This window comes from Phoxinus phoxinus, assembly GCF_949152265.1.
Source record: "Phoxinus phoxinus genome assembly, chromosome: 17".
Taxonomy (NCBI): domain Eukaryota; kingdom Metazoa; phylum Chordata; class Actinopteri; order Cypriniformes; family Leuciscidae; genus Phoxinus; species Phoxinus phoxinus.
Window position 1 is genome coordinate 884,316 of NC_136892.1, and position 27,886 is coordinate 912,201.

The 27,886-nt window shown below is 40.7% G+C and overlaps 1 protein-coding gene across 1 annotated transcript; it reads left to right on the forward strand.

Moving 5' to 3' along the window:
- Positions 1-3,240: 3,240 nt before the first annotated feature.
- Positions 3,241-20,967, forward strand: slc22a4 (solute carrier family 22 member 4). The gene is made up of 10 exons (XM_079585006.1): positions 3,241-3,744; positions 7,933-8,036; positions 8,189-8,343; positions 8,421-8,592; positions 13,136-13,262; positions 13,342-13,442; positions 17,212-17,426; positions 18,723-18,905; positions 20,457-20,592; positions 20,775-20,967. The coding sequence occupies exons 1-10, from the start codon at positions 3,352-3,354 to the stop codon at positions 20,836-20,838; spliced, it is 1,650 nt and encodes a 549-aa protein (XP_079441132.1). The 5' UTR covers positions 3,241-3,351; the 3' UTR covers positions 20,839-20,967.
- The last annotated feature ends 6,919 nt before the right edge of the window (positions 20,968-27,886 follow it).

The following is a 27,886-nucleotide window of genomic DNA, read 5'->3' on the forward strand; positions in this document are numbered from 1 at the left end:
GATGAATACCCCAGGGAGGTGCTGTCACGAGGAGTGAGAGTTCTGGGAACCAGGTCAGGTTGGGCCAATAAGGTGCCACTAACAGGAGCTGCCCCTTGTCCTCCTTGACTTTGCACAGTGTCTGTGTGAGAAGGCTCCCTGGAGAAAATGCATATTTGCGCAGACCCCAGGGCCAGCGGTGTGCCAGTGCATCCGTGCCGAGTGTTCCCTCGGTTAGAGAGTAGAACATCTGGCAGTGGGACGTTTCTGGAGAGGCAAACAGGTCTACCTGAGCGACTGTGGGGATGGAGTCGCCACTCCCCCGGAAGTACAGGCTGTCGTGAGAGCTCGTCGGCTGCACGATTGAGCACTCCGGGAATATGAACACCACAAAGCGACCTCAGATACTTCTGACTCCAGAGGAGGAGATGGCGGGCGAGTTGCGAGTTGCGACATGCGACGGGAGTGTAGACCACCTTGTCTGTTGATGTACGCAACGGTTGCAGTGTTGTCTGTACGGACCAGTACTGCTAGCAACTCAAGGCAGTTGATGTGCCAATGCAGTTGACCTGTCCAAATCCCTGAAACTGCATGCCCGTTGAATGTGGCACCCCAGCCTGTGGTGGAGGCATCGAAGTACCAAAGTAACCCTCTCTGGTTTTTGGCCAGAAGGCTTTGATCGAGGCATAGGCATGGGAACTCCACCACATTAAGTGTACCGGAGCCTAGACCGCCACACCGAGATGGTCATGTTCCCGCAGTGAGAACACGACTCATCCACGAAAGCAGCCTCAGCGTGCTTGATGCCCAGACACATGAGGCAACGATCGTGACCACCCGCCGACACCCGGAGACGGCCGCAGCCAGAAACACACGGGTGGAAACACTCTGACATCTTTAAAAAGACACAGTCTCACACCCGTGCAAGCTCTTTTATGGAAATTCACTCTTTTTTGGTGCCATGGCAACCCAGACAGGGATGTAGTGCAGCCTGTCATGTGCACTTACACGAGCAGGGTTTCTGCAGCCCGCCGTGTGCACTCAAAAAGCTATGAAAACAACTGTTTGTTCTCGGAAGAAGCGCCGCTAGGGCTGGGCGATATGGCCAAAAAAAAATATCACGATATTTTTTTTTATATCAGTCGATATCGATAATTATCGATAAATGTCAAATCTTTATTTATTTCAAGTTCAAAGACAGATTTTTACTCCTAAGTGAAAGCTGTAGAAACCAGAGCGTTGTGTTTTTAAACTACTCTTTATTGTCAGAACATATCATGACAAACACTTGCCAAACAGGGGAACATTCACAAATCCGAGGTAGAACATTCAAACATTTGTCATTTTTCCTTAACAAAATAAATATCTTTATTTCAGTAGTATTAGCTTGAGTTAGGATGCAGATTTACTTTATACAATTTATGTTCATTAACAAAAACAGTAACATCTGTTAAAAAAAAGTAACAACATTATTTTTATTTGGTAAAATGTAATATTCTTTAGTTTTATTAAAAGTTACCATTGGTCATCCAGCATCATGCATTTAGATCATGATAACCACAGATAAAATGTAACTTTATGGTTCTATGGTATTTATGAAAACCAGTAGCCTAAATACATTATTAAAAACTGTAATTATATTCCATTAGTCCTTTAATACATTGTCTACATTAATAATATTATACAATTCAATATATATATCCCACGCACATTTCATGGTGCAGTTATTACTAGGCTAACGTTAAATCCGTGGTAAATGATGGGAATGTGTAGACGGAGAAGCTTCTGACTGTATCGTTGCGCACAGTGTTTCTCATGTTCGTCAGCGCTGTTTCATCTGCCTTTAAACTGGTTTAAATCACTGAAACATTTGTGTTCTTCACTGAATTCAAGCGCTTCTCACTGGATCTCGTGTCCGAGACCGATCATCAGAGTAAACGCGTCTGCTCTAGTGAACTCGCGCTGCGCTGCAGTTTGGACTTTGAGCCGAGCGGATAAACGGTCCGTGTGGCGCGCGGTTCAAATGAGATTCGTTCCGCTTTTGGCGCAAAACATTATCGAACATTTATCGAACTCTTGATATCGTTTTATCGAGAAAAATCATATCGCGATAATTATCGTTATCGTTTTATCGCCCAGCCCTAACGCCATGCCAACACCAGCCGAAGAGAAGCGTCCTTCCGTTGAGCTCGTCTAGAAACACTTGCTTGTAGAGCGAGAGACAGACAAACTGCTCGGCTCCGAAGCGAAGCCCTGAAGATACGATGCACCTGCTGCTCATTATATACCCGTGCTGCGAGGTGTGCAGCTGATGCAAATATCGCATGCCAATGTGCATTGGCTCGTTTAGTTACACAAGGTTGATTCCTATTCGTCGGTCACCGGCGTGTTACCACATGTAAATTTTACCACATGAACTACATTTTACAGTTTTACAGTTGATCTTGTTGTAGAGGCATCTGCTGTAACAGGGGTGGCAGACCCCAAAGTCATCATATATTTGGTCTTGACTTTGTTTATTATCAAACAACAGCTTCTACACCAGGATACAAACATACAAGGTGCGGTTTGGGGCGGTTTTGATTTCCCCCTTTCTGGTAAAAGTTTCAGTGATGACTCTTTTTTTTTTTTTTACATATCGCACCCTACAAACATATCAGCAAAATCGGTAACACTTTATGTTAAGGTGTCCGTGTTACAGTGTCATTATGCATTTAAGTACTGAGTAATATTAATTAACTACATGTACTTGCGGTTTTACATGTACTTGTAGTTACGGTTAGGGTTAGGGTTTGGTAATTATGCATAATTTATAATTATTACTAGCCACATGTAACATGTGTAACAAGGACACTGTAAAATAAAGCATTACCAAATAGTGTGACCGCAAAATCCTTCACTGTTAAAACTGTGTATAGTTTAAATCTGACGGCCTAAACCTAGCCTTACACAACATGTTTCCAGTTCTAGCCAAACTTTAAACACTGAGAGTCGAGTATGTCTGAACACCAGTGCTCTCCAATAAGAGTGAGAGGAGTTGATCAGTATATGATCAGATTTAAATATGTATGTCATGTTTAAAGTTGAATGTCTAGACTAGACTTTTGGATTGTTTTCTCTGATATTCTGCTCATTACACAGGTCCCTGAGTTGCTCATTTCTTGAATCCATTATGATGCAAAGATCAGTATCTGATGTAATGATTGTTAAGCGATCCCTTGGTCAGCACCTGGACTTTAAACAGCCAATGAGGTGAACCTTGCCGAAGTGTATCATAAACATTATATTCCAGATTTGTGACGAGCATGTGCAAAACTGAACGATAAAAGAAAGAGGACATTGCAAACAGCAGAGAAACTTGATGGTTAAAAAATGAGGGATTATGATGACATCACTTCTTTTCTGGGCACATGGGGTCCGTTCCAGCTGACTGTTTTCTTTGCATTAGCTATTAGCATCCTTCCAAATGGGTTTGTGGGTCTCTACATCGTCTTTGTGGGTGATACGCCATCTCACGAGTGTCTGATCCCTGAGGAGAACAACATCAGTGACGTGTGGAGAGAAGCCGCGATCCCAGCGGAGATGCAAGATGGCGTTCTAAAGCGCAGTTCCTGCTCCAGATACAGCGTGGAAGCTCTGAGACAATTCTCCATGCTTAACTACACCCCAAATGTGGATGTCAATGTCAGTGAGATAGAGATCGAGTCCTGCATGAATGGCTGGAACTACAGTAAAGTGATTTACGAGTCTACGATAGTGACAGAGGTGGGTCGGCAGGCTGTTATATGCTGATGTACTGTTGCTGTACGGTCTAATGTCCAACTGACCAAACTCTTGAGATAATCTGGAAGATCTTTGAAGATCAGTTCAAGTAACTCTGATTGGGGGAAACAATAAGCGTTTCTGTTTCTGTTTAACATAAGTATATACAGCATCCCTGAGATCTTCCACAAGATGGATGGCAGGATAAATGAATCCATCTCCATAAAGAGCACAGGAGATCACCTTTTTAGTGAACTTTACTTAATGTCTTAACTTAATTATACAAATCTACTAATCGGTACTATTTAGTTGTATACCTTGTTTGCTCAGAAAACCCAAGTTAAGATGGATTGATTGTGTTGGGGATTGCCCCACTGAATGCCGGTTCTTTAATGGGTTTAACCACTATACTCTGATCAGGGAGTAGGAGTCATCATATCTTTTCCACATTTATTTTGTGCAGGGTTTCACAATATAAACATATCAATTATGCATTGGAGGTAGTTTCTGGAATAAACAAAGTAAATAACCAAATGTTAAACATACATGCTCACATACTGTTGTGATAAACAGTAGCCTACATGACCGACTAGACAATTTTAACAGCAAAACCCAAGTTAAGATTAATTGATTGGTTTGAGTGCCATTTTGTAAAGCAAAAAAAAAAAAAAAAGGCGGGGCAATTCTTAATAGACTTTTCACTCATTTCCTCCACTTCTGCAGTTATTTTTCTCTGTTTGCATTCACTCATTTCTAGAAATCATCTTAAATGTTGAATTGTCAATACAACTGAAACATTTGAGAGAACATGACATTAGCTAATTTTCCTGAAATGTTTTAGTTTGAACTCAACATTATGGGGATCGGTGTCGCTTCGGTTGGGCACTTGGAACTTCATTAAATTTATATTATTGTAATTTTCTTCCTATTGAAGCAGCGATGCAACAAGAACAGTTATATGGTTTCAAAGGAAGGGAAGTAATATATATATATATATAATTGACCATGCTTGAGTCACACACAGACTTCAACATTCTGCATGCAAAACACAACAATGGTAACAATTAACTTTTTTTACGCAAGTCTAACTAATTCGATTTTACAGTGTAACTTAATATATTGAACTTCATTAAATGTCACACAAACCAGAGCGTATCTAAAGGTTATCTAAGTCCAGCATAGGAACACTTTTAGCTGTGTTGCTATGAGTCATGAGTAGCCGGACACTCAGAGCCGAGGAGCCCAAACCTTTTACAACAAAGGGCCAAAAATCAAGCTTGATTGAGTCTGTGGGCCGAAAGTACAAGTTGCATTATATGAATCTTCTATATTAAATTTAAAGTGGTTATAGCCTTCGTTCCCCTGATTTATATTTAGAACATTAAGAAATCTGCTTAACTAATCCAGTTTTATCTCCTAAGTTTTAGCAATGAAACTTTATTGCTGTTTTAATGTTTTAGTTTCAAACACCAACTGGCATTTTAGAAAAATGAAATAAAAAAAGAAAAGAATTTTGAACATTTAAATGAATCCAAAAAAAATATGATTTAAAATATGCAAATATGCAAAGTAGTTTTGTATTTCATGCAACAGAACATTTTACTGATTAAAATATAAATTAAGTCTATTATTAATAAGTGAATAATATCCATCTTTAAGCACAATAATTAAATAAATAATATGACGTTTATTACATGGCTCTCTTTAATATGTGATTCTGATAGCATTGAAAAACAGATATGAGAACTTAATATTGTTGCATTCGCCAGGGTTTATTTTGTTGCTAAATGCACATTATCTCTTACATAACACATAATAAATAATAAATAAAAGGCAAGTTACAGTGAATGTTCCCGCATATGCATAATAGGCCAATACCGCAACTGCATGCGGACTGTTATGATTTCAACCTGAGTTCCCCTGTCTTGTCCCATGTTTGCAGTTCCCTGTTATGTTGATTAGTTTCCCCAGGTGTTCCTGATTAACCACGCCCCCTTGCTATCTTGTTTAGCTTGTTTGTCTGTGTATTTAAACCTCTATAATGATGAGGCAAGGACGAAGCGGAGAGAGAATCCACATGCAAGCACTTCTGTAATGAAACAAACAGGTAATCCAGGGTGAACTCAGAACAACGACCGACAAACAACAACTGAAGCACAGAGGTTTAAATACACAGACAAACAAGCTAACAAGGGGGCGTGGTTAATCAGAAACACCTGGGGAAACTAATCAACATAACAGGGAACTGCAAACATGGGACAAGACAGGGGAACACAGGCTGAAATCATAACACGGACGAAAACAAGAACGTGCTCGGAAGAGCGAGAGTGTCGGTTGCATGATGATGCTGTCTGGTATTGAAGTGTCCATTGCAATTCACCAAAAATCTAAACTTGTATTCCAAATTTGAGGTTGATTTCTCAAAAAATGAACTTTCAGTCAGATTTAGTTTGGCAGTACCAAACGTTTCCACTTGAGGAAATTCTTCTCCCATTAATGTTCAATACACTCATTTTTGACCGCGAGGAGAACGAGTGTGACTATTTATTTCAGGAACATTTAACATTTTCAAATCATGTCCACTATTTGTTTTATTTGTGTTCACACAGCAAGTGCCAAAACATTAACCAAGTTTCAATCCATTTCGATGAAGTAAAAAATTCTAAAAAAGCTAAATAATTTTTTTTTACATTTTAGGGTTAAACAATTATTTTCAGTATTTTTACTTTCTGTATATGAAATACGCTGTATTTCTGAATTGTCTAAATTTCTACATCAAAATTTCAGTGATGACACACTCTTTTTTGCACCCTATAAATCCTTCCCTGTTAAAACTATTTGGCCAGTTTACATGTAACTGCCTAGCCTAGCCTTACACAACATGTCACATTTACATATACATCAGGCATAGTTCCTTTAGTCAATTATACTTTTTTTCTGAAAAGGGAACCATAATTGTGTAATATCATACCATTAAAATAGAAAACATTACTTCCTACAATATCTTTAGTCAACTTTCCAACAATGTCTGCTGCCAGAAGTACTTGGCCTTTTCAAAACTGGTCAGGAACCCTGACATGGACCAATGTGAAAATACCTGGGAGCTAAAGCAAAGTATGAACACATTAATGCTGTTAAAGCTACAATATGTAATCTTTATCGCCGCTAGGGGTCGCTAGCCTCTCACAGTAACACAGGCGTAGGTTGATGACGCAGTGACGAGCTGAATGATGGGACTTGCTGTCGAGCTGATGATCTAATAATGTTAATGGATGAGTGAAAACATTGATGTTTTTTAACATTACAGTGGTATGAAGATCGCGATTGCTAATAATAGACAGATATCACACGCGAGTCCCGCGGATCTAAAGGAAAAAGGTTATTTAATTCTACCGAACTAACGTACCCGCAACTGCTGAATTATACTCGCACAGGACAGTCTATTAGACGTATTAAACTCGTGAGGTAACACAGCGCTGTTCACTCGCTCTAACGTTACACTATCACACTAAACACTTGAGTGTGTTGAAAGTTATAATGTTATTCTGTGTGTTAGTTCGTTTGCTATATGAAACTAGCAGTCAGCTAGATCAACATTAGAATAACATACTGATCATATTCTAACATTTTATCACGTTGAGCTATATAACACTGATTTGTTTTATGTACATTTGTTCACCTGTCTAATAAAGTATGTGTAAGAGCGATGTCGCTGTCAAGTCGTGACTCGTGAAGCTCTGTCGAGTGGAAGTTAGTCACGGACGCTAGCTCTCAGCATCTCGAAAACACCAGGCCGATACTGAGCCTCATTTTAGTTCTCCTTTTGTCCCAAAGTCTGCTTGCCATGTTCATAATGTTTGAACGAAATAAGAACAGCGTGACGCTAAACGTTACGCACTACGCAGTTGTCCACGTCTGTCACCATGGTTACGTCATGCCTATGGCAGTACGAGCGGAAACCAAGGATAGCGCGGATATTGCGTCATTGACAGGCGACATTTTTTTCCGGGACGGGACAGTATTTAAAATGGGAATTTCCCTAAAATAAAAATTATTTGGAGACTTTTGGGATATTGTAAGTACACAACTGCAGGAAATATATCACACTGTGCAAGTGATTTTTGGATATTTTATTACAAAATTCTTACATATTGTACCTTTAAGTCACTTTTCTGTCTTTGTGTTTTTCAGTGGGACCTGGTTTGTGAGAACGAGTACAAAGGCCCACTGACCTCATCTATATACTTCTTTGGTGTGTTGGTGGGGACCTTTCTTTCAGGACAGATGTCTGACAGGTTAGCGCCCACAATCCAAGCGTTAGCTCTCGAATCTTCACACAAATACACTAATATTTAATAGAACAGACAGCTAAGCTAAACCTCTGACACTCAATATGTGGAGTTAAAACATGACTCTAAAATGATCAAATATGACGTGATATGTGCAGGTACGGCAGAAAACCTATACTTTTTGCCATGATGGCTATGCAGACAGTGACCATCATAATCCAGATGTTTTCTCCAAGCTGGGAAATCTTCACTGCCATCTACTTCTTTGTGGGATTTAGTGGTTTTTCTAATTATGTTGTAGCATATGTCCTAGGTAAAACCATGAATTACAATCATGCATGATTTCAAAAGTCATCTGTCTGATAAAAATGCACTCCTCTTGATGAACAGGTTGTGAAATTCTGAGTCCGGCGAGTCGGGTGGTGTTCGGTTCTCTGGGCATCTTCATGGGATCTGGGATTGGTCAGATGTTCTTTCCATTAGCAGCTTATTTGATCCGCAGCTGGCGATGGCTGGTGCTCACCAACGCCCTCACTGGACTCCTGTATGTACCGCTGTGGTGGTGAGTGTGTGCTAAAGCCACGGAGATATAGACAGAAAGCTGTGAAGAATCAAGATCACTCATGAAGACGGATACGGCACACACCATGGACAACCAGGAGGTCATTAATATATGGAAAAAACAATCCAGTCACATAGTGTGGACATAATGTGTTTCATATACAGTATCTCAGGAGAGTTATTAGTTAAGGTTTGAGACTGTGTGCAGCCCCACATCATAATCTGAGCTTTCAGCTCTGTGTCCCTAACAAAAGAGAAAAGTCCCCCTGTGGTGTAAATCCAGCCTTTAATGTTGTTTATGTGTGTATGTGGTGTTATTAATCTGCTTTAACACACACCATGTGTAAGTTCATAAGTGGACAGCATTGCTGAGTATTTTCTGCTTAAAACTGCAGTGAACCAAAGACAGTCTCAAACACACGGTTTGAAATCGCTGGTGTTTCTGACGTCACACACTACCTTGACCAATCAGATCAACGTGTGATCGTCCACCAGTGGATCTCTGAGTGAGTGAGTGAGTGGAGGCGGGGCTCATTTGCATATTCATAGAACCGCGCATACTAAAGGAGGCAAAAGTTCGAGTTACCCTCAAGATATTTTAAGACATAAAGACATTTTTTTTCCAAGGAAATTTTTTAAATATGTCACTTTGGTGACAAAAGATGAGTTTTAAAGGTTGTATCAGCGATTTCAGGCCCAAAAATAAATGATCACATTCATCTAATCTCTACTAACGATCCGCTTGCTGCCCGCCCCATAAGCAAGCCGTCAAAAAAACGCGTCTCTGTTGGCAGCCTAGGCTCTGAGATCTGCACACAAAAACAATTGGTTTCACCAACCACTCAAAACCAAAATAAACAGTGTTCTACCAGAAAGACTCGGAGAATAGATACTCGACAGTTATGCATTTATTAACACCCCAGCAAGCACATATGCAATAAAGTTCTTTGGCGTATAGGCCCCGTCCGTAACTCGCAATGGTGGTGATGGGGAGGTTGAAGGGGAAATCGTATGGTGATGAGGAGGATAGACGGAGGAACCCATCTTGTTGGTGGAGGGATAAAAAATCATCTTGGTGGTGGTGGGGTGGATGGAGGTGAGTGAAGCGTCAGCATCTGCAAACTCAGACAAGTGTAAGTACGGGTCTTTTATACTTCTAGTATTAAAACGTGATTGGATAAATGAGAAGATAATAAGTGATGCAGAACTTACACTAAAGCTTTCATTTCCAACCAATCGCCGACAGGGGGAGTGTTGTGAGGTTTTGCGCTCACGGAGCTGAAGTCGGAGCTGAAGAAGAAGCCAGCGTCTATCAATGAACAAGAGAAATTGAACATGGTTGAGTCAATCCCCAAGAGGAGGAGGAGGAGGAGGGAATACCATCCTGTTTATTCCAAGACACGGCTTCTTCTTCAGCTCCGACTTCACGTGCAGCCGTGCACGAGCGCTAAACCTCAACACCGATTGGTTGGAACACTATTTATTTTGGTTTTGAGTGGTTGGTGAAACCAGTTGTTTTTGTGTGCAGATCTCAGAGCTGCCTACAGAGTTCTGACGGCCTGCTTATGGGGCGGCAGCTAGCGGATCGTTAGGAAAGATTAGATTAATGTGATCATTTATTTTTGGGCCTGAAATCGCTGATACAACCTTTAAGGATACAATTATTGACTGCAGGGGGACTAACTCTTTTCATATATAGAAGAGGTCATTGTACTATAAAACACTGTAGGGTTCGGAACTCAAAACTTCCTTGTTAGTCTAAAAACAGCTTTTATTGAAACCAAGCCTTGACTAATGTTAAGAAAACTGTGTTTATTTTCAACTGTGTGTAGTTTATTACTATAGACATATCTTTACATACTCATCTCTCAGCATGAGAAAAATAGCTACATGAAATATACATAAATATTTAAGCTGGTCCACACTGAGAACATAATGGGCCCTATCTTGCACCCAGCGCAATTGACTTTGAACACCGACGCATGTATCATTCCTATTCTACACCCGCGCACAGCGACTCTTCCCTCCACAGACGCACGTCGGTAAATTAGGAAATGAACTTGCGCTCGCGGGGGCGGTTCAGTGAAAAGAGGAGTGTGTTCTGGCGCAAAAACTTCCATGGTGCTATTTTCCAGTTTTAGAAAGCAATTGCGCCATTGACCAGGAAAAAAACAGTCTAAAGACAGTGGCGCGTTGCGCGTTAGTGATATGGTATTTTAAGGGCGCGTGCTTGGCCATAATGTTAACGCGCATCCACTTTGATTCTCTAATATAAACAGACGCAGCAGTTTTCATTTTTTTAAAAATCATACATTATTACAAGGAAAAATATTAACACACGAGGGAAATCATTGTTGTGTCCGTGAAGATGTGAAAAAGATCTATCTAGATAAATAAAATAAAATAAAATAAATCTAGATTAGGCTACACATTTACCCAAATTACACGCCTGTTTAACCGAAGCTAATGTGTGTGTTTCTCCATCATCCCCAATGTCACTTCTCTGTGTTTTACGGCCCTGATGAGAACGTCGGTCTCCTCGGCTGTGAACCGCTCCTGGCGTGCGCCGGCAAACCCGCCGTTATAATAGCAATCCGCCGTTATAATAGCGATCCGCCGTTATAATAGCGATCCGCCGTTATAATAGCAATCCGCCGTTATAATAGCAATCCGCCGTTATAATAGCAATCCGCCGTTATAATAGCGATCCGCCGTTATAATAGCAATCCGCCGTTATAATAGCAATCCGCCGTTATAATAGCAATCCACCGTTATAATAGCAATCCGCCGTTATAATAGCGATCCGCCGTTATAATAGCGATCCGCCGTTATAATAGCGATCCGCCGTTATAATAGCAATACGCCGTTATAATAGCGATCCGCCGTTATAATAGCGATCCGCCGTTATAATAGCAATCCGCCGTTATAATAGCAATCCGCCGTTATAATAGCAATCCGCCGTTATAATAGCGATCCGCCGTTATAATAGCGATCCGCCGTTATAATAGCGATCCGCCGTTATAATAGCGATCCGCCGTTATAATAGCAATACGGCGTTATAATAGCGATCCGCCGTTATAATAGCGATCCGCCGTTATAATAGCAATACGCCGTTATAATAGCAATCCGCCCGTTATAATAGCGATCCGTTGTTATAATAGCAATCCGCCGTTATAATAGCAATCCGCCGTTATAATAGCAATCCGCCGTTATAATAGCGATCCGCCGTTATAATAGCAATCCGCCGTTATAATAGCAATCCGCCGTTATAATAGCGATCCGCCGTTATAATAGCAATCCGCCGTTATAATAGCAATCCGCCGTTATAATAGCAATCCGCCGTTATAATAGCAATCCGCCGTTATAATAGCAATCCGCCGTTATAATAGCAATCCGCCGTTATAATAGCGATCCACCGTTATAATAGCAATCCGCCGTTATAATAGCAATCCGCCGTTATAATAGCGATCCACCGTTATAATAGCAATCCGCCGTTATAATAGCAATCCGCCGTTATAATAGCAATCCGCCGTTATAATAGCAATCCGCCGTTATAATAGCAATCCGCCGTTATAATAGCGATCCACCGTTATAATAGCGATCCGTCGTTATAATAGCAATCCGCCGTTATAATAGCGATCCGCCGTTATAATAGCGATCCGCCGTTATAATAGCAATCCGCCGTTATAATAGCGATCCGCCGTTATAATAGCGATCCGCCGTTATAATAGCGATCCGCCGTTATAATAGCAATCCGCCATTATAATAGCAATCCGCCGTTATAATAGCAATCCGCCGTTATAATAGCAATCCGCCGTTATAATAGCGATCCGCCGTTATAATAGCAATACGCCGTTATAATAGCAATCCGCCGTTATAATAGCGATCCGCCGTTATAATAGCGATCCGCCGTTATAATAGCGATCCGCCGTTATAATAGCAATCCGCCGTTATAATAGCAATCCGCCGTTATAATAGCGATCCGCCGTTATAATAGCAATCCGCCGTTATAATAGCAAACCCGCCGTTATAATAGCAATCCGCCGTTATAATAGCGATCCGCCGTTATAATAGCGATCCGCCGTTATAATAGCAATCCGCCGTTATAATAGCAATCCGCCGTGGAACAAGCGCGCCGGCTCTTAAAGGGAATGTGAGAGGACGCTCTGATTGGTTTATTTCACGTTACGCCCAAACCACACCTATGAGTAATGAAGCGACTTCAGACCAACACATTTTAGATTTGCGTCGGATGCAAGAGTCGTTTATCCCGCCGGTATAACAGCAACAGCGCCGGGATCCGCCCACAAAGTTACGTGCGCTTTGCACTTTGACACTTGCGTTTCAGATCGTTAAAATAGGGCCCATAGTCTTAATCATTTAAAGTGTAAAAAACATTATTTAATTACCATTTATAGTAATGCATGCTTAAAGTACAGTGGCTTGAAATGCTGACAAAAAACTGACAAATGTCTATCTTGAATTAATATTTAAAGAGGAGTAAACTGCACCAGTAATAAACGTGTGTGTTTGTCACGCATCAGGTTCATTCCTGAGTCTCCCCGATGGCTTCTGTCTCAGGGACGAATAGCAGAGGCCGAGGCCATACTCAGACTCGCGGCTCACAAGAACAAGGTCTCCGCTCCTGAAGTCCTCTTCACTTCATCTGAGGTTATGAACTTTACACAAACACGCCCTGAGTAAACTCAAACCCGCTCCAGTTTCATTAATGCTGTTCATGTTTCCTTAGATTGAGGAGGCAGCAAAGATGAGGGAGAAAAAACACAATATTCTGGATATTCTGCGGAACTCTAATGCCGTTTTAACCATCATGATTTGTTCATTTCTGTGGTATGCAGTAATATCTTTCTACAAATATTGTTTTTCATTTCTACTTGGTCAAAATTATTAACTGTAAGTCCAGTAACACACCTGATAAGTCCAGTAACACACCTGATAAGTCCAGTAACACACCTGCTCCGTCCAGTAACACACCTGATAAGTCCAGTAACACTGCTCCGTCCAGTAACACACCTGATAAGTCCAGTAACACACCTGATAAGTCCAGTAACACACCTAAAAAGTCCAGTAACACACCTGATAAGTCCAGTAACACACCTGCTCCGTCCAGTAACACATCTGATAAGTCCAGTAACACACCTGATAAGTCCAGTAACACACCTGATAAGTCCAGTAACACACCTGCTCCGTCCAGTAACACATCTGATAAGTCCAGTAACACACCTGATCCGTCCAGTAACACACCTGATAAGTCCAGTAACACACCTGATAAGTCCAGTAACACACCTGATAAGTCCAGTAACACACCTGCTCCGTCCAGTAACACATCTGATAAGTCCAGTAACACTGCTCCGTCCAGTAACACACCTGATAAGTCCAGTAACACACCTGATTAGTCCAGTAACACACCTGCTCCGTCCAGTAACACACCTGATCCGTCCAGTAACACACCTGATCCGTCCAGTAACACACCTGCTCCGTCCAGTAACACATCTGATAAGTCCAGTAACACTGCTCCGTCCAGTAACACTGCTCCGTCCAGTAACACACCTGATAAGTCCAGTAACACACCTGCTCCGTCCAGTAACACACCTGATCCGTCCAGTAACACACCTGATCCGTCCAGTAACACACCTGATCCGTCCAGTAACACACCTGCTCCGTCCAGTAACACACCTGATCCGTCCAGTAACACACCTGATCCGTCCAGTAACACACCTGATCCGTCCAGTAACACACCTGATCCGTCCAGTAACACACCTGCTCCGTCCAGTAACACACCTGATCCGTCCAGTAACACACCTGATCCGTCCAGTAACACACCTGATCCGTCCAGTAACACACCTGATCCGTCCAGTAACACACCTGCTCCGTCCAGTAACACACCTGATAAGTCCAGTAACACACCTGATCCGTCCAGTAACACACCTGATAAGTCCAGTAACACACCTGATCCGTCCAGTAACACACCTGATAAGTCCAGTAGCACACCTGATAAGTCCAGTAACACACCTGATCCGTCCAGTAACACACCTGATAAGTCCAGTAGCACACCTGATAAGTCCAGTAACACACCTGATAAGTCCAGTAACACACTTGATAAGTCCAGTAACACACCTGATCCGTCCAGTAACACACCTGATAAGTCCAGTAACACACCTGATCCGTCCAGTAGCACACCTGATAAGTCCAGTAACACACCTGATCCGTCCAGTAACACACCTGATAAGTCCAGTAACACACCTGATCCGTCCAGTAACACACCTGATAAGTCCAGTAACACACCTGATAAGTCCATTAACACACCTGATAAGTCCAGTAACACACCTGATAAGTCCAGTAGCACACCTGATAAGTCCAGTAACACACCTGATAAGTCCAGTAACACACCTGATCCGTCCAGTAACACACCTGATAAGTCCAGTAACACACCTGATAAGTCCAGTAACACACCTGATCCGTCCAGTAACACACCTGATAAGTCCAGTAACACACCTGATCCGTCCAGTAACACACCTGATAAGTCCAGTAACACACCTGATAAGTCCAGTAACACACCTGATCCGTCCAGTAACACACCTGATAAGTCCAGTAACACACTTGATAAGTCCAGTAACACACCTGATCCGTCCAGTAACACACCTGATCCGTCCAGTAACACACCTGCTCCGCCCAGTAACACACCTGATAAGTCCAGTAACACACCTGATCCGTCCAGTAACACACCTGATAAGTCCAGTAACACACCTGATCCGTCCAGTAACACACCTGATAAGTCCAGTAGCACACCTGATAAGTCCAGTAACACACCTGATAAGTCCAGTAACACACTTGATAAGTCCAGTAACACACCTGATCCGTCCAGTAACACACCTGATAAGTCCAGTAGCACACCTGATAAGTCCAGTAACACACCTGATCCGTCCAGTAACACACCTGATAAGTCCAGTAACACACCTGATCCGTCCAGTAACACACCTGATAAGTCCAGTAACACACCTGATCCGTCCAGTAACACACCTGATAAGTCCAGTAACACACCTGATCCGTCCAGTAACACACCTGATAAGTCCAGTAACACACTTGATAAGTCCAGTAACACACTTGATAAGTCCAGTAACACACCTGCTCCGTCCAGTAACACACCTGATAAGTCCAGTAACACACCTGATCCGTCCAGTAACACACCTGATAAGTCCAGTAACACACCTGATCCGTCCAGTAACACACCTGATAAGTCCAGTAGCACACCTGATAAGTCCAGTAACACACCTGATAAGTCCAGTAACACACTTGATAAGTCCAGTAACACACCTGATCCGTCCAGTAACACACCTGATAAGTCCAGTAGCACACCTGATAAGTCCAGTAACACACCTGATCCGTCCAGTAACACACCTGATAAGTCCAGTAACACACCTGATAAGTCCAGTAACACACCTGATCCGTCCAGTAACACACCTGATAAGTCCAGTAACACACCTGATCCGTCCAGTAACACACCTGATAAGTCCAGTAACACACCTGATCCGTCCAGTAACACACCTGATAAGTCCAGTAACACACCTGATCCGTCCAGTAACACACCTGATCCGTCCAGTAACACACCTGATAAGTCCAGTAACACACCTGATAAGTCCAGTAACACACCTGATAAGTCCAGTAACACACCTGATCCGTCCAGTAACACACCTGATCCGTCCAGTAACACACCTGATAAGTCCAGTAACACACCTGATAAGTCCAGTAACACACCTGATAAGTCCAGTAACACACCTGATAAGTCCAGTAGCACACCTGATAAGTCCAGTAACACACCTGATCCGTCCAGTAACACACCTGATCCGTCCAGTAACACACCTGATCCGTCCAGTAACACACCTGATCCGTCCAGTAACACACCTGATAAGTCCAGTAACACACCTGATCCGTCCAGTAACACACCTGATCCGTCCAGTAACACACCTGATAAGTCCAGTAACACAACTGATAAGTCCAGTAACACACCTGATAAGTCCAGTAACACACCTGATAAGTCCAGTAACACACCTGATCCGTCCAGTAACACACCTGATCCGTCCAGTAACACACCTGATCCGTCCAGTAACACACCTGATCCGTCCAGTAACACACCTGATAAGTCCAGTAACACACCTGATAAGTCCAGTAACACACCTGATAAGTCCAGTAACACACCTGATAAGTCCAGTAACACATCCGTCCAAAACTGAAAAAAAGATCAGTTTTAGAGCAAACATATAATGGCGAGTGAGAGCGACCTGGACGATCAGTGAATGATGGGATTTTCTGCTAAATAAAATCACCCTTTCAGAAAAATTGACTTCATTATTTATTTTTCCGTCTGTATCATCTCAGTGACGTTTTACGCATGCGCAGTACAGGTGAATTTAGCGTTTTCAGGCGTTTTCCAAAACTTTCTCATCCACACTGAAGCTTCTGTAAACGCTAGTGTGGACGGAGAGCGTTTATAAACGAAACCACTGTTTTCAAACGTATCTGGATTACTCTAGACGTATCCCCAGAGTCGTGAGACACCAGAGGAGGGCTGATGTAAACAAGTGCTGCTTTTCTCCTTCAGGATGGTCATCACCATGTCTTACTACGCTCTCATTCTGAACACCACAAACCTTCATGGAAACCCGTACCTGAACTTCTTCCTGTCTGCAGTGGTGGAGGTCCCGGCGTTCATCATAGCCATGCTTCTGCTCCGGTTCTGCGGCAGGAGGTTCTGCCAGGCCTCCACTCTCCTCATGGGGGGAGCAGTGATTTTCATCATACAGCTCATTCCTACGGGTAAGACATGTGTCCTGTCCTGCATCCCACAGCTAACCGAGTGGAAGTTACACGCAATTACAAAACGTTTGTTAAGTCTGAACAGGAAGCGAGGTTTACAAGTGCAGGTGACACTAGAAAAAATAGAATATGGTGCAAAAATTCAGTAATTCAACTTAAAAGGTGAAACTAATATATTATATAGACTCATTACATGCAAAGTGAGATATTTCAAGCCTTTATTTGTTATAATTTTGATGATTATGGTTTACAGCTTATGAAAACCTTTTTCACAATATTCTAATTTTGAATTTGGGGTTTTCATAAGCTGTAAGCCATAATCATCCAAATTATAACAAATAAAGGCTTGAAATATCTCACTTTGCATGTAATGAGTCTATATAATATATTAGTTTAATCTTTTAAGTTGAATTACTGAAATAAATTAACTTTTGCACCATATTCTAATTTTTCCAGTGTCACCAGTAAGCTCATGGATTATCTACTGGAAAGCAAAAGACAAATGGTGAGGATGAATGTGCATTGGCTGTAATTTAGGAGCCAAATTACTTTTTCTCTTACTTGACAAAGGACAGAATTGCCTGATAAAAATGGTTTATAAGCGCTTTATTTAGTACACAGATTCTAAGCTTTTAACAGCAGTCAGTGCGATGAAGGGATGTTTCAGTGCATGATGTACGAGGATTTCATTTATATAAACATGAGTGTTTTTGTGCACAAATCTCCGTTTTAATTGTTTTAAAAGTTTTGTTTGTCTACAGACATTTTTATTTTCAGCTTCCTTAGCGATTGCTTGACAACAAACGTTTTTGAAACTTTCTGCTTTTGTAGCTGACTGCAACAAAAAAATTATGTATAACAAATTTGGTAAAAAATCGTCCAAAAGATGGCCGTATAATAATCTACTTTGTTTTCACTAACTCCGCAACCATGTGTGACAGACAAAAGTCAAAATTCTTTTTTCTTTTCTTCCAAACTAATGAAAATTAATTTGTACACACAGAGATATGGACATTCGGAGGTTTCATGAATTTCTGCTTATTTGAGTTACTGATGTCTTTCTATCAGCTGAACCAGTCTGGCCATTCTCCTCTGACTTACACGAGCCATTTTCACTGACTGGATATTCCTCGTTTTCCAGACCATTCTCTGTAAACCCTAGAGATGGTGTGTGTGAAAATCCCAGTAGATCAGCAGCGTTCTTCCACATTCTGAAGCTCAGTTTGACCGTCAGCAGATTGTCTTGATCGTGTCTGCGCGCCTACATAAAGAGAATGTATATATGTGTCATTGCAGACCTAATGGAGTTGGCGACCTTACTGGAGATGCTGGGAAAGCTCGGCGTCACCGCTGCGTTCTGTGTCGTTTATGCCGTGACTTCAGAACTGTTTCCGACTGTGGTGAGAAACATGGCCATGGGAACCTGCTCCATGACGGCTCGCATAGGCAGCATCGTTTCTCCCTTCATCATATACTTGGGTACAGCCACACTTCTTATGGTTCTTATATTATTTTATATATAGGATTTGCTATAGGATTTAATCTGCTCAAAGAAAATTAAGGGAACACTTAATAATCACAGTATAACACCAAGTCAATTAAACTTCAGGAAGCATAAGTGATTGTAAACCTGTTTCACTTACTCGTGGAAATTGCACAGGCTGACTCTCAAGGCTCTGGGGTCTCTTGTTTGCCATCGCCCCAAAACACAGTGCCAGGTGAACTGGACTAGGAAGTGTGTCGTAACTGGCTCTAATAATGACACTTAACCTGGCTTGGGGAATTCTCCAAAGGTCGCTCCAACTGACTGATGTCGTCCCACTTTCGTCCACTGGCCTTGTTGACCTTGGCCAGCAGATTTCACAAGAAGCCTTTCCTCTTCCAATCTCGTCACTTCTGTAAACTCCAGCTTTTTCCGCTCCTTTATAGAAGTTGAACAGAAGTTACGTGCTCACCCCAGACCCCGTCTTCCCTGCTGGGTTTCTCCAATGAGCTCTTGGTGCTTCAGGTTGGCGACAGTGTTCCACTTTCTGTCAGTCTGAACCTTGGCACCAGCATACAATACATGAATAAGATTTTCAAATGGAAAATTTAATTCATTGAGATCCAATGTGTGTTATGTTGCGGGTCAATTTGACCCGTTTCGATTTTCTAGTTGTTGGAAATACTGGTTAACCTATGTTTTTGTTCTTGATATTTTGTGACTTTCTCATTTATCATCATGAACATGCATGCAAAGTTTCAACATGCTGATGTGTTTTGACATATACAAACAAAATCACTATACGTTCATATTATTACTAATAGTGTCAATTTGACCCTCATAGACAGCTATTCAAAAGAAACTGTACAGACACACAATAAAAACATTTATGTTATGTATGGCAGGGCACTTGTGATGTGAGGTGTGTGTGTGCGCCCATCCGAGTGCGAGAGCAAAACCAGCAGCGTGTGTGAAGTGCAGGAACTTCATATGCAGAAAACACACACTTGCTGTGCTCATCATGTCAGAAGCTCTTGACTTTATGAAATGAGTCTACAAAACAAAAATTGAGCCAACTTAGGAAAAGTAAACATTATTTTCATTATACAGCTAAATTTAATTGTTCAGTTATGATGTTCTAAGCATAAAATGTAAAAAGAAATAAATAATGAAAACGTAAAAAAAAACAGTGAACTGTTAATCAATAATAATCAAATTTTGGCAAAACAAAACTGTATTACAAAATGGTTAAAAAACATTTTCATAAATCATACGTTCTTATATATTTTTTTTTTTGGTATGTCTGAAAAATGTTGATATTAAAAGTTTACAATTTGTACCTGGATCTTTGTTGTTTTTCATAGTGTGATTTTTGAGGAATTGTATTGAATCCAATTAGGGTCATTTTGACCCGCACCATAACGGCTGTACACAGAACTCCAACAGTGCACAAGGGTTAAGTGTTTCCTTAATTTTTTGAGCAGTGTATATGAGCAATATGAACATAAGTCATCACTTGTATAAATGATTCCTTTTTCTCCGTTAAGGTAACTACTATAGATACATTCCTTATATTGTCCTGGGAAGCCTGGCCGTGTTTGCTGGCTTAATTACTTTACTGTTGCCAGAAACGAAAGGAAAAGTTCTTCCTGAGACCATTGCTCAGATGCAGCGGATAAAGGGGTGAGTGCATTATTCATTCTCCCATCTTCATAATCAATGCAGTCTTAAAAGTTATGAAAAATGAAATATTCTAAATTCAGTTCTGAGTTTGGGGTTTTTAAATAGAATACACATGTGCTTAAAGTCTGATTATTATCAGAAATCCCGTTAAAATATAACATTTCTTTGCTTTTATCTCACAGGCTGAGGAGCTCTAAACAGGCTTCAGTGATGAAGACCGCAGTCATCAAAGAAGTGAAATTATAACAACCGGAGAGTAACAGTTAATACAATGTTGTCCCATCAATCAAACGTACCCTAACCTAAAATCCTTAATCGTGAAGAATGCTGTTGAGTTGACATCATTGGCTTGACTTGCGTTGAGTTGCCATTGTCGGCTTTGGCTTGATCAGTTGTGGACATTTAAAGGGGTCCATTATGAAGTCTTGATCTTGAGTTTGGGGTGTACTGGAATGTTTTCATGCTTGATTGTTCTGTAATGCGCCCAAAGTTATGGAATTATGCTTCTGTGGATTGTTTTAAGAAACTTCTGAAGACACATCTTTTTAGTCAAGCCTTTCATTTATAACTTAATACTGTGTATTTTTTGATATTTGTATTTTTTTCTCCTTGTTTGATTTATTTTGTTCTGTACATGCTGTTGCTCTTTGAGTTTGAGAAAGGCACATTAGAAATAAAATGTATTATTATTATTAAAAAACATTATTTTTCACATATTTTACATTATTACAGAACTTCTCTCCCCCTCCAACAAGCTGATTTAGATGAAGCCCCTCCTTCTGAAACATGAAATGTGCTGTGATTGGTTAGCTGGTTCAGTGCGTTGTGATTGGCAGCGCTTGGCACCTGTTCGGGAAATGTCCCGCCCCTTTATAACTGTGAGATCTTCTCTAGTGCAAATATTGAGGATGTCAATTTCCAGCCGATTCCGATACGTCCTATTCTAGATCTGCGCCAACTAAAGTCCAGAGGTTCGCTTTTCGGGGGCGAAGCGTACCAATATCTAGGTTAATCACCCCGCACTTACACGAAATGCGTGGATGCAGCTCTAGCTCCACTGAGACTCCATGGCATCCTCGTGTTCAATTACATCGACGATTGGTTGATTTTAGTTCAGTCCAAGCATATGGCGGTTCGTCATTGGGATGTCGTTCTGTCCCACATAAAGATGCTGGGGTTGAGGCTCAATGCCAAGAAGAGTGTGCTCCTCCTGTCTCCACTTTTCTAGGTGTGGTATGGGATTCAACAACGATGCGGGCACAGTTGTCACCTGCACGTTTTACTTCGATTCTCTCGGCCGAAAATGGGGTAAAACTAGGCCAGTCAATCACTGTGAAACAGTTTAAAAGACTGTTGGGTCACAGTTTCAGAGACTGTTGGGTCTTATGGCAGCTGCATCCAACGAAATAACGTTGGCCTCCTGTACATGAGACCCCTGCAGTGGTAGCTCAGGACCAAGGGGTTTTCTCCGAGGTGAAATCCATTTCGCATGATCAAGGTCACGTGCCTTAGTCATGTGGAAGAAACCTTGGTTCCTCGCCCAAGGCCCAGTGCTGGGGGCTGATCCGCTATCAACGGAAGCTTCCCTCACAGGTTGGGGGGCGATCATGAGTGGTCGCTCTGCGAAAGTTGTCATTCATATAGACTGCACCTTTAAACATGGACAGAACTCAAAACTTGAAATAAGTTTGTTTCTGTATTTTTTTAAATATATTTATATTAAAGCGCACCTATTATGCCCATTTTCACAAGATGTAAAATAAGTCTCTAATGTCCCCAGAGTGTGTATGTGAAGTTTTAGCTCAAAATACTCAACAGATAATTTTTTACAGCTTGTTTAAATTGTCACTTTTGGGGGCTCAGAAAAACGCACCGTTTAAGTGTATATTCCTTTAAATGCAAATGAGCTGCTGCTGCACGGCACAGGGGGCGGGGCTTCACGAGCTCGCGCTCTGTCAGGATAATCTCATCTCACAGAATGATCATATCAAAACAGAAACTCTCAGTAGTGTTCATTTCGACCCGGAGTCGGACAATAATCCCCACAGAGCCATATGCTGTAACAGGTATACTACAGTTTACTTTAATTGAGGTAATAATGTATTTGCTTTTATCCACTATTACTGTAATACAAGCCTGCTGTAGTGGACCGCGTCCACTACAATGAAGTTCAATGAAGTTTATTGTACATCACACAAAAGATGAAGCATCAGTTTTACTCCAGAAAATCACTGTAAGAATAAACACAGTATAAGTGTGCATTAAGTCTATCCATAAACTCTCTCTCCCTTTCATTATCATGAACATACACAGCGAAGTACACACAACACTCGTTACAACTAACTGTAAACAAATATATACACACCTTTTCAGTGTGTGCTTTATAAACTGGTAAACTGTATATCTGTAAATGACTCGATGAGCTCGAGTGTCATAAAGTGCTCGCTCTCACTCGTGATCGGTGACGTTAGTCCTGTCGCTCCGGAGACTGTACGCTGATCACGAGAGCAGTTACTGATCAATCCTCGAGTAACAACGAGAGTAAATGAAGACGGCTGTGTTTATTCTAACATCCAAAAAACAAAACACCTCAATCGCTTTCGAAAACATTCTACAGCGGCGAAACACTGGCGGACTGTGTCCAGCTCACTCAGGGTGGGTCTACGCTCAAACTGCAGTGTCAATCAACAGTCGAGGGCGGGGCCTGTGTCCAGCTCACTCAGGGCGGGTCTACGCTCAAACTGCAGTGTCAATCAACAGTCGTGGGCGGGGCCTGTGTTCAGCTCACTCAGGGCGGGTCTACGCTCAAACTGCAGTGTCAATCAACAGTCGTGGGCGGGGCCTGTGTTCAGCTCACTCAGGGCGGGTCTACGCTCAAACTGCAGTGTCAATCAACAGTCGTGGGCGGGGCCTGTGTACAGCTCACTCAGGGCGGGTCTACGCTCAAACTGCAGTGTCAATCAACAGTCGTGGGAGGGGCTTGTGCAATTCTACATCACATTGCCCCGAATCTGAGAACGGCTCGTTCTGAGACACTGCTTATGATTTATGGGGATTTAAAAAAAGATCTTGCCACCTTTATACGATCTTTAAACAAAAGAATCACTTTTAGGATTTATTTTCACACAAAATCTGTTGCTCCACCAATGTTCAATACAAACTTATAATTATTTCTTTAATTATACGAGGAGTGAAAAGCACAGTTTGTCTTAAGGTGTGTCTGTATCCCGATTGCACCCTACAGCGCAAGTAGAAAAGGAGTCGGACAGGTTAAAGATAATTGTAGGATGTGCAGTGCTAATAAATTCCTGAAGTTAGCAGGAATATCAGCTGTAGAAGTCCATGAGGAGGAACTGTTGCTTTGGACATGACATGAGTAACAATTCATAATCCTATAATGTCTTTCCTTCCACTACATCGGGACGCCAGGAGCTTCATAGCAAGTGGGCAAGAATTTAAAGACAGAACTGGGAAGAACACCAGACATTATTCGTATCCAAGAGACTTGCTAAACCGCTCCTGGGAATTCAAGATCAGTGGACATGAAGAGAGGACAGACGTGCAAGGTTTATTAAAGAACGCATATGGTAATGCTGAATACATAATGGGAATGAATGAAGTCAGAATTATATATTTTTTATAATCCAGGTAAAGAAATAAGTAATACTATTTTAAAAGAAGTGATGGGTGACACACAGGGCAAAGTTATTATGTGTGGGGATTGTAAAGCACATAATTGAGTAATGATATTAATGGGAAATAATAGAAGAACATTCACAGGTTTGCATCATGTTTGGATCTCACAATAATGTCATCAGCATTATCAGTAAGTGTGTATGAAGATCATAGTGGCAGTGACCATTGGCCAGTAATATGTGACATTCAAAATGCCGTACAAAAGTAAAATATTGGAGAAAAAATAGAAGAATGCATGGTGGCAATAGAGAAAGAAATAAGGCATTTTGAATTTTCAAAAGATTAATAACTTTAATCAATTAATAAGAGTATCAGAAGAAAAGGTCAATTGCAATAAGGATCATTTAAAAAAGCAAAAGAGTTCTGCAATACAACTGGGAGAGACACTGAATGCATGAGGTATTGAGAATGATTTGGAAAATGAATGATAACTATAAGCAGATATACAGATATAAAGAGAAAGACAAGAGATAAGTCAAATATACAAGAATATCCATATGAAAAAATAAGTAGTAGATACAAATGTAAGAAATGTAGTTAAAGCAATAGTGATAGATTGGGGATTAAAATGTTCTGATATGAAAAGACTCAATATATGATTTTTACAAAGAAAAATAGAACGATGTGATCAACCACTAGAAATTAGAGTGACAGAATTCAAGTTGTATAAATCTTTGATGAGAAATGAACATGGAAGAGACATATTAAGAAAGTTGAAAACAAATGTAAAGGTAATAAGTAATGTCTTCAATACGGGGCGCCAGTACGAGTTGACGTCACAGTAAATCAAGCCTCACGTGTGCAGCAGACGTGTGTCTGATCTCCATCAGGACTGAAGACACTGCACCATTACAGGCCAGATCTGATATGGAGCAATGAGATCACACTGGAATCCAAATAAGTTGGCAGAACTCAAAACGTTTAAGTCAATCAATTGCCTCAAATTTTTTAAGTTCTGAAATTCAAAGTTTAAGTCAGCAGAACTAGCAGATTTTTATTTTGTACTTAAACATTTCAAGTTAAAAACAATTAAAATGTATGAGTCACTAATTCATACAATTAACTTAAAACTTTCACGTAATCTCAATGCGAACACTTTTATTAGTATAAACTTAGTTAGCTTTAACTAGCTAATCCGCTAACATACTAATTTGCAAACATATTAGCAATGGTGTGTTATACAGAAGCACTTGCTGTACGAGAGCAACAATATAAAGGTGTATTTGCTCATGCTCCACTTGTCACCATGATGTTAGCTATCCTAAAACCAACATTGACAGAAATTCTTCTAAATTAGCATAACACAACGTTAACCACTGAATCTCCCACCATTCAACCCGAAAAAAGTAACATAACCAATCCAACGTCTCTGAAGCTGATCAGTTAAGATAAAAAACCTGCACAGTTCACCTTTAAAGTAAAAGTGTTTGTATTCCACCAAGTCTTAGTTTTCTTACATCATGAAACTTTTAGTTTTACAAATGTGGACAATCTTTGAAGGATGAAAAAAACATGTTTTTGGTCATTACATTAAAAATTTAAATAAATTATTTTTAATAATATTTTTGATACTGGTGGTGGTTGAGGAGAGATCCCCTGGTATGATTGTAAAGCGCTTTGGGTGTACAGTAGTACATATGAAAGCGATATATACTGTAAATGCCTCATTCTATTCTAAATTGGACAATATTCTGACTTTTGAGGTTTAAAGTGCTGGAGAAAGTTAAAGTACTTGAAAGTCCTTCATTCTTACAACAGAGATCTGTTACTTATGATCAAATATATAATTCTTTGGGCACACCACACACACACACACACACACACACACACACACACACACACACACACACGCACGCACGCACACACACACACACACACACACACACACACAATAGCTTCAGAAGGCCTCTGGGCGGCCCTTGGCCAATGAAAGCAGACTTTCTGTGGTCTGAAGTTCTGGCTATGCGAGACTATCCGCTTAACTATAGCTGGGTAAGTGGATATGTCACATAACCTGCTTTCTGGAATACCCCCAGGCGCCGCCACACCCATTTAATCAAGCAGTTAGACACCTAACCCCCGCTGCTCCCGACGAGCTGGATGGCGCCTTGCGTGGCTGACACTACCGTCGGTGTGTGAATGGGTGAATGTGAGGCAAAATGTAAAGCGCTTTGGTGGCCATTGGGTCTGTGAAAGCACTATATAAATGCAGTCCATTTACCATTTACCATAATGGATTGAACACACTAAGCAGATCAGGACTGAAATTTGTTCAGCTCTCAAAAGTATAATGCAGAACTGACAGAGAAGTGTAATGATTAATGATTATGACCGTATAAATGATATCCAGATTGAAAGCAGACGGTAGTTCACTGCTGTAAACACAACATGATGAGTCAGCGGACTGAGCGCGGGCAGACGGTGTTGTACATCACTACATGAGTTGGAAAAGAACAGTTTTATGGAAGGAACAGAAAGGAAGAAGTAATGATCTCTAGGATAAGATCGGGACACACAGGATTATATTTGTGCAATAATGGGGAAGCATGTGATGTTTTAGAAACAGTAGAACATGTATTTTTTAAATGTAACAAATGTGATGATCAACATACCAGTTTAATAATGTAAAGAGCAGTCCATGATCTGAGAGATGCTCAGGCTGTGTTAAACTAAAGGACTAGAGCATTGTATATAATGAACAGGGATTATGGCAAGCCAGATTAACGTTTAATCATTCGCTGGATATTAATTTGTGATATCAACAATTCAGTTTTCACTAGTAGTTATAATGCATTTTTAAATCAATATATACATTTCAACTAGTAAAAACTATAATTCTTGATATCTGTAAGTGTATTTTTTACCATAGGCTGCCATTCAAATTGAATTGTTGATATCAAGAATTTATTTCTTACTAATACAATGGTCAGTGTACATTTTTTGATTTAATATTGATAGTAGAAAAATGAGAAAAAGGCTTTTTTTTTTTTTTTAAGTGATTTGATTGAATGATTCAATGTCCCATGGACAGCACTTGCTTCATTCCTGAACGAATCAGTGTTTTGATTGGTTGAATGAACCGACTCACTGACTCACTCATTAAGACAGTTTCTTGCTGCCACCTACTGGTGGTTTTACTCTCATAATCTAAGTATCCTTTAATTTTGTCAATAATTTCATATTTTTAAAGGCTATTCAAAATATTATATTTAAAACTTTAATCTCATAACACTATGTAATTGTGATTAGATGTAAATACATCTAAATGCTACTTCAGAATTCAGATGCAACTTTGGTTGATAATGATACTGATTTAATCTGATTGGTAACAGCCTATTGTCTTATTATTCTAGTAGAATTTTTTTTGATTAACTTAAATGTAAGAATTTAGTATAAAAGATGATAAATATATTTAAAAAGATTAGTATAATTGGCCTAATTATAACGGTAAAAAAAATAATAATTCTCGAATCAAAATTAGGAATCGATAAGAATCGGAATTGATAAGCAGAATCGTTAAAATTCAAACGATACCCAACCCTAATCACGAATTAATATCCTGCGCGTGATTAAATGTAAGTACGGCTTGCCATACTGG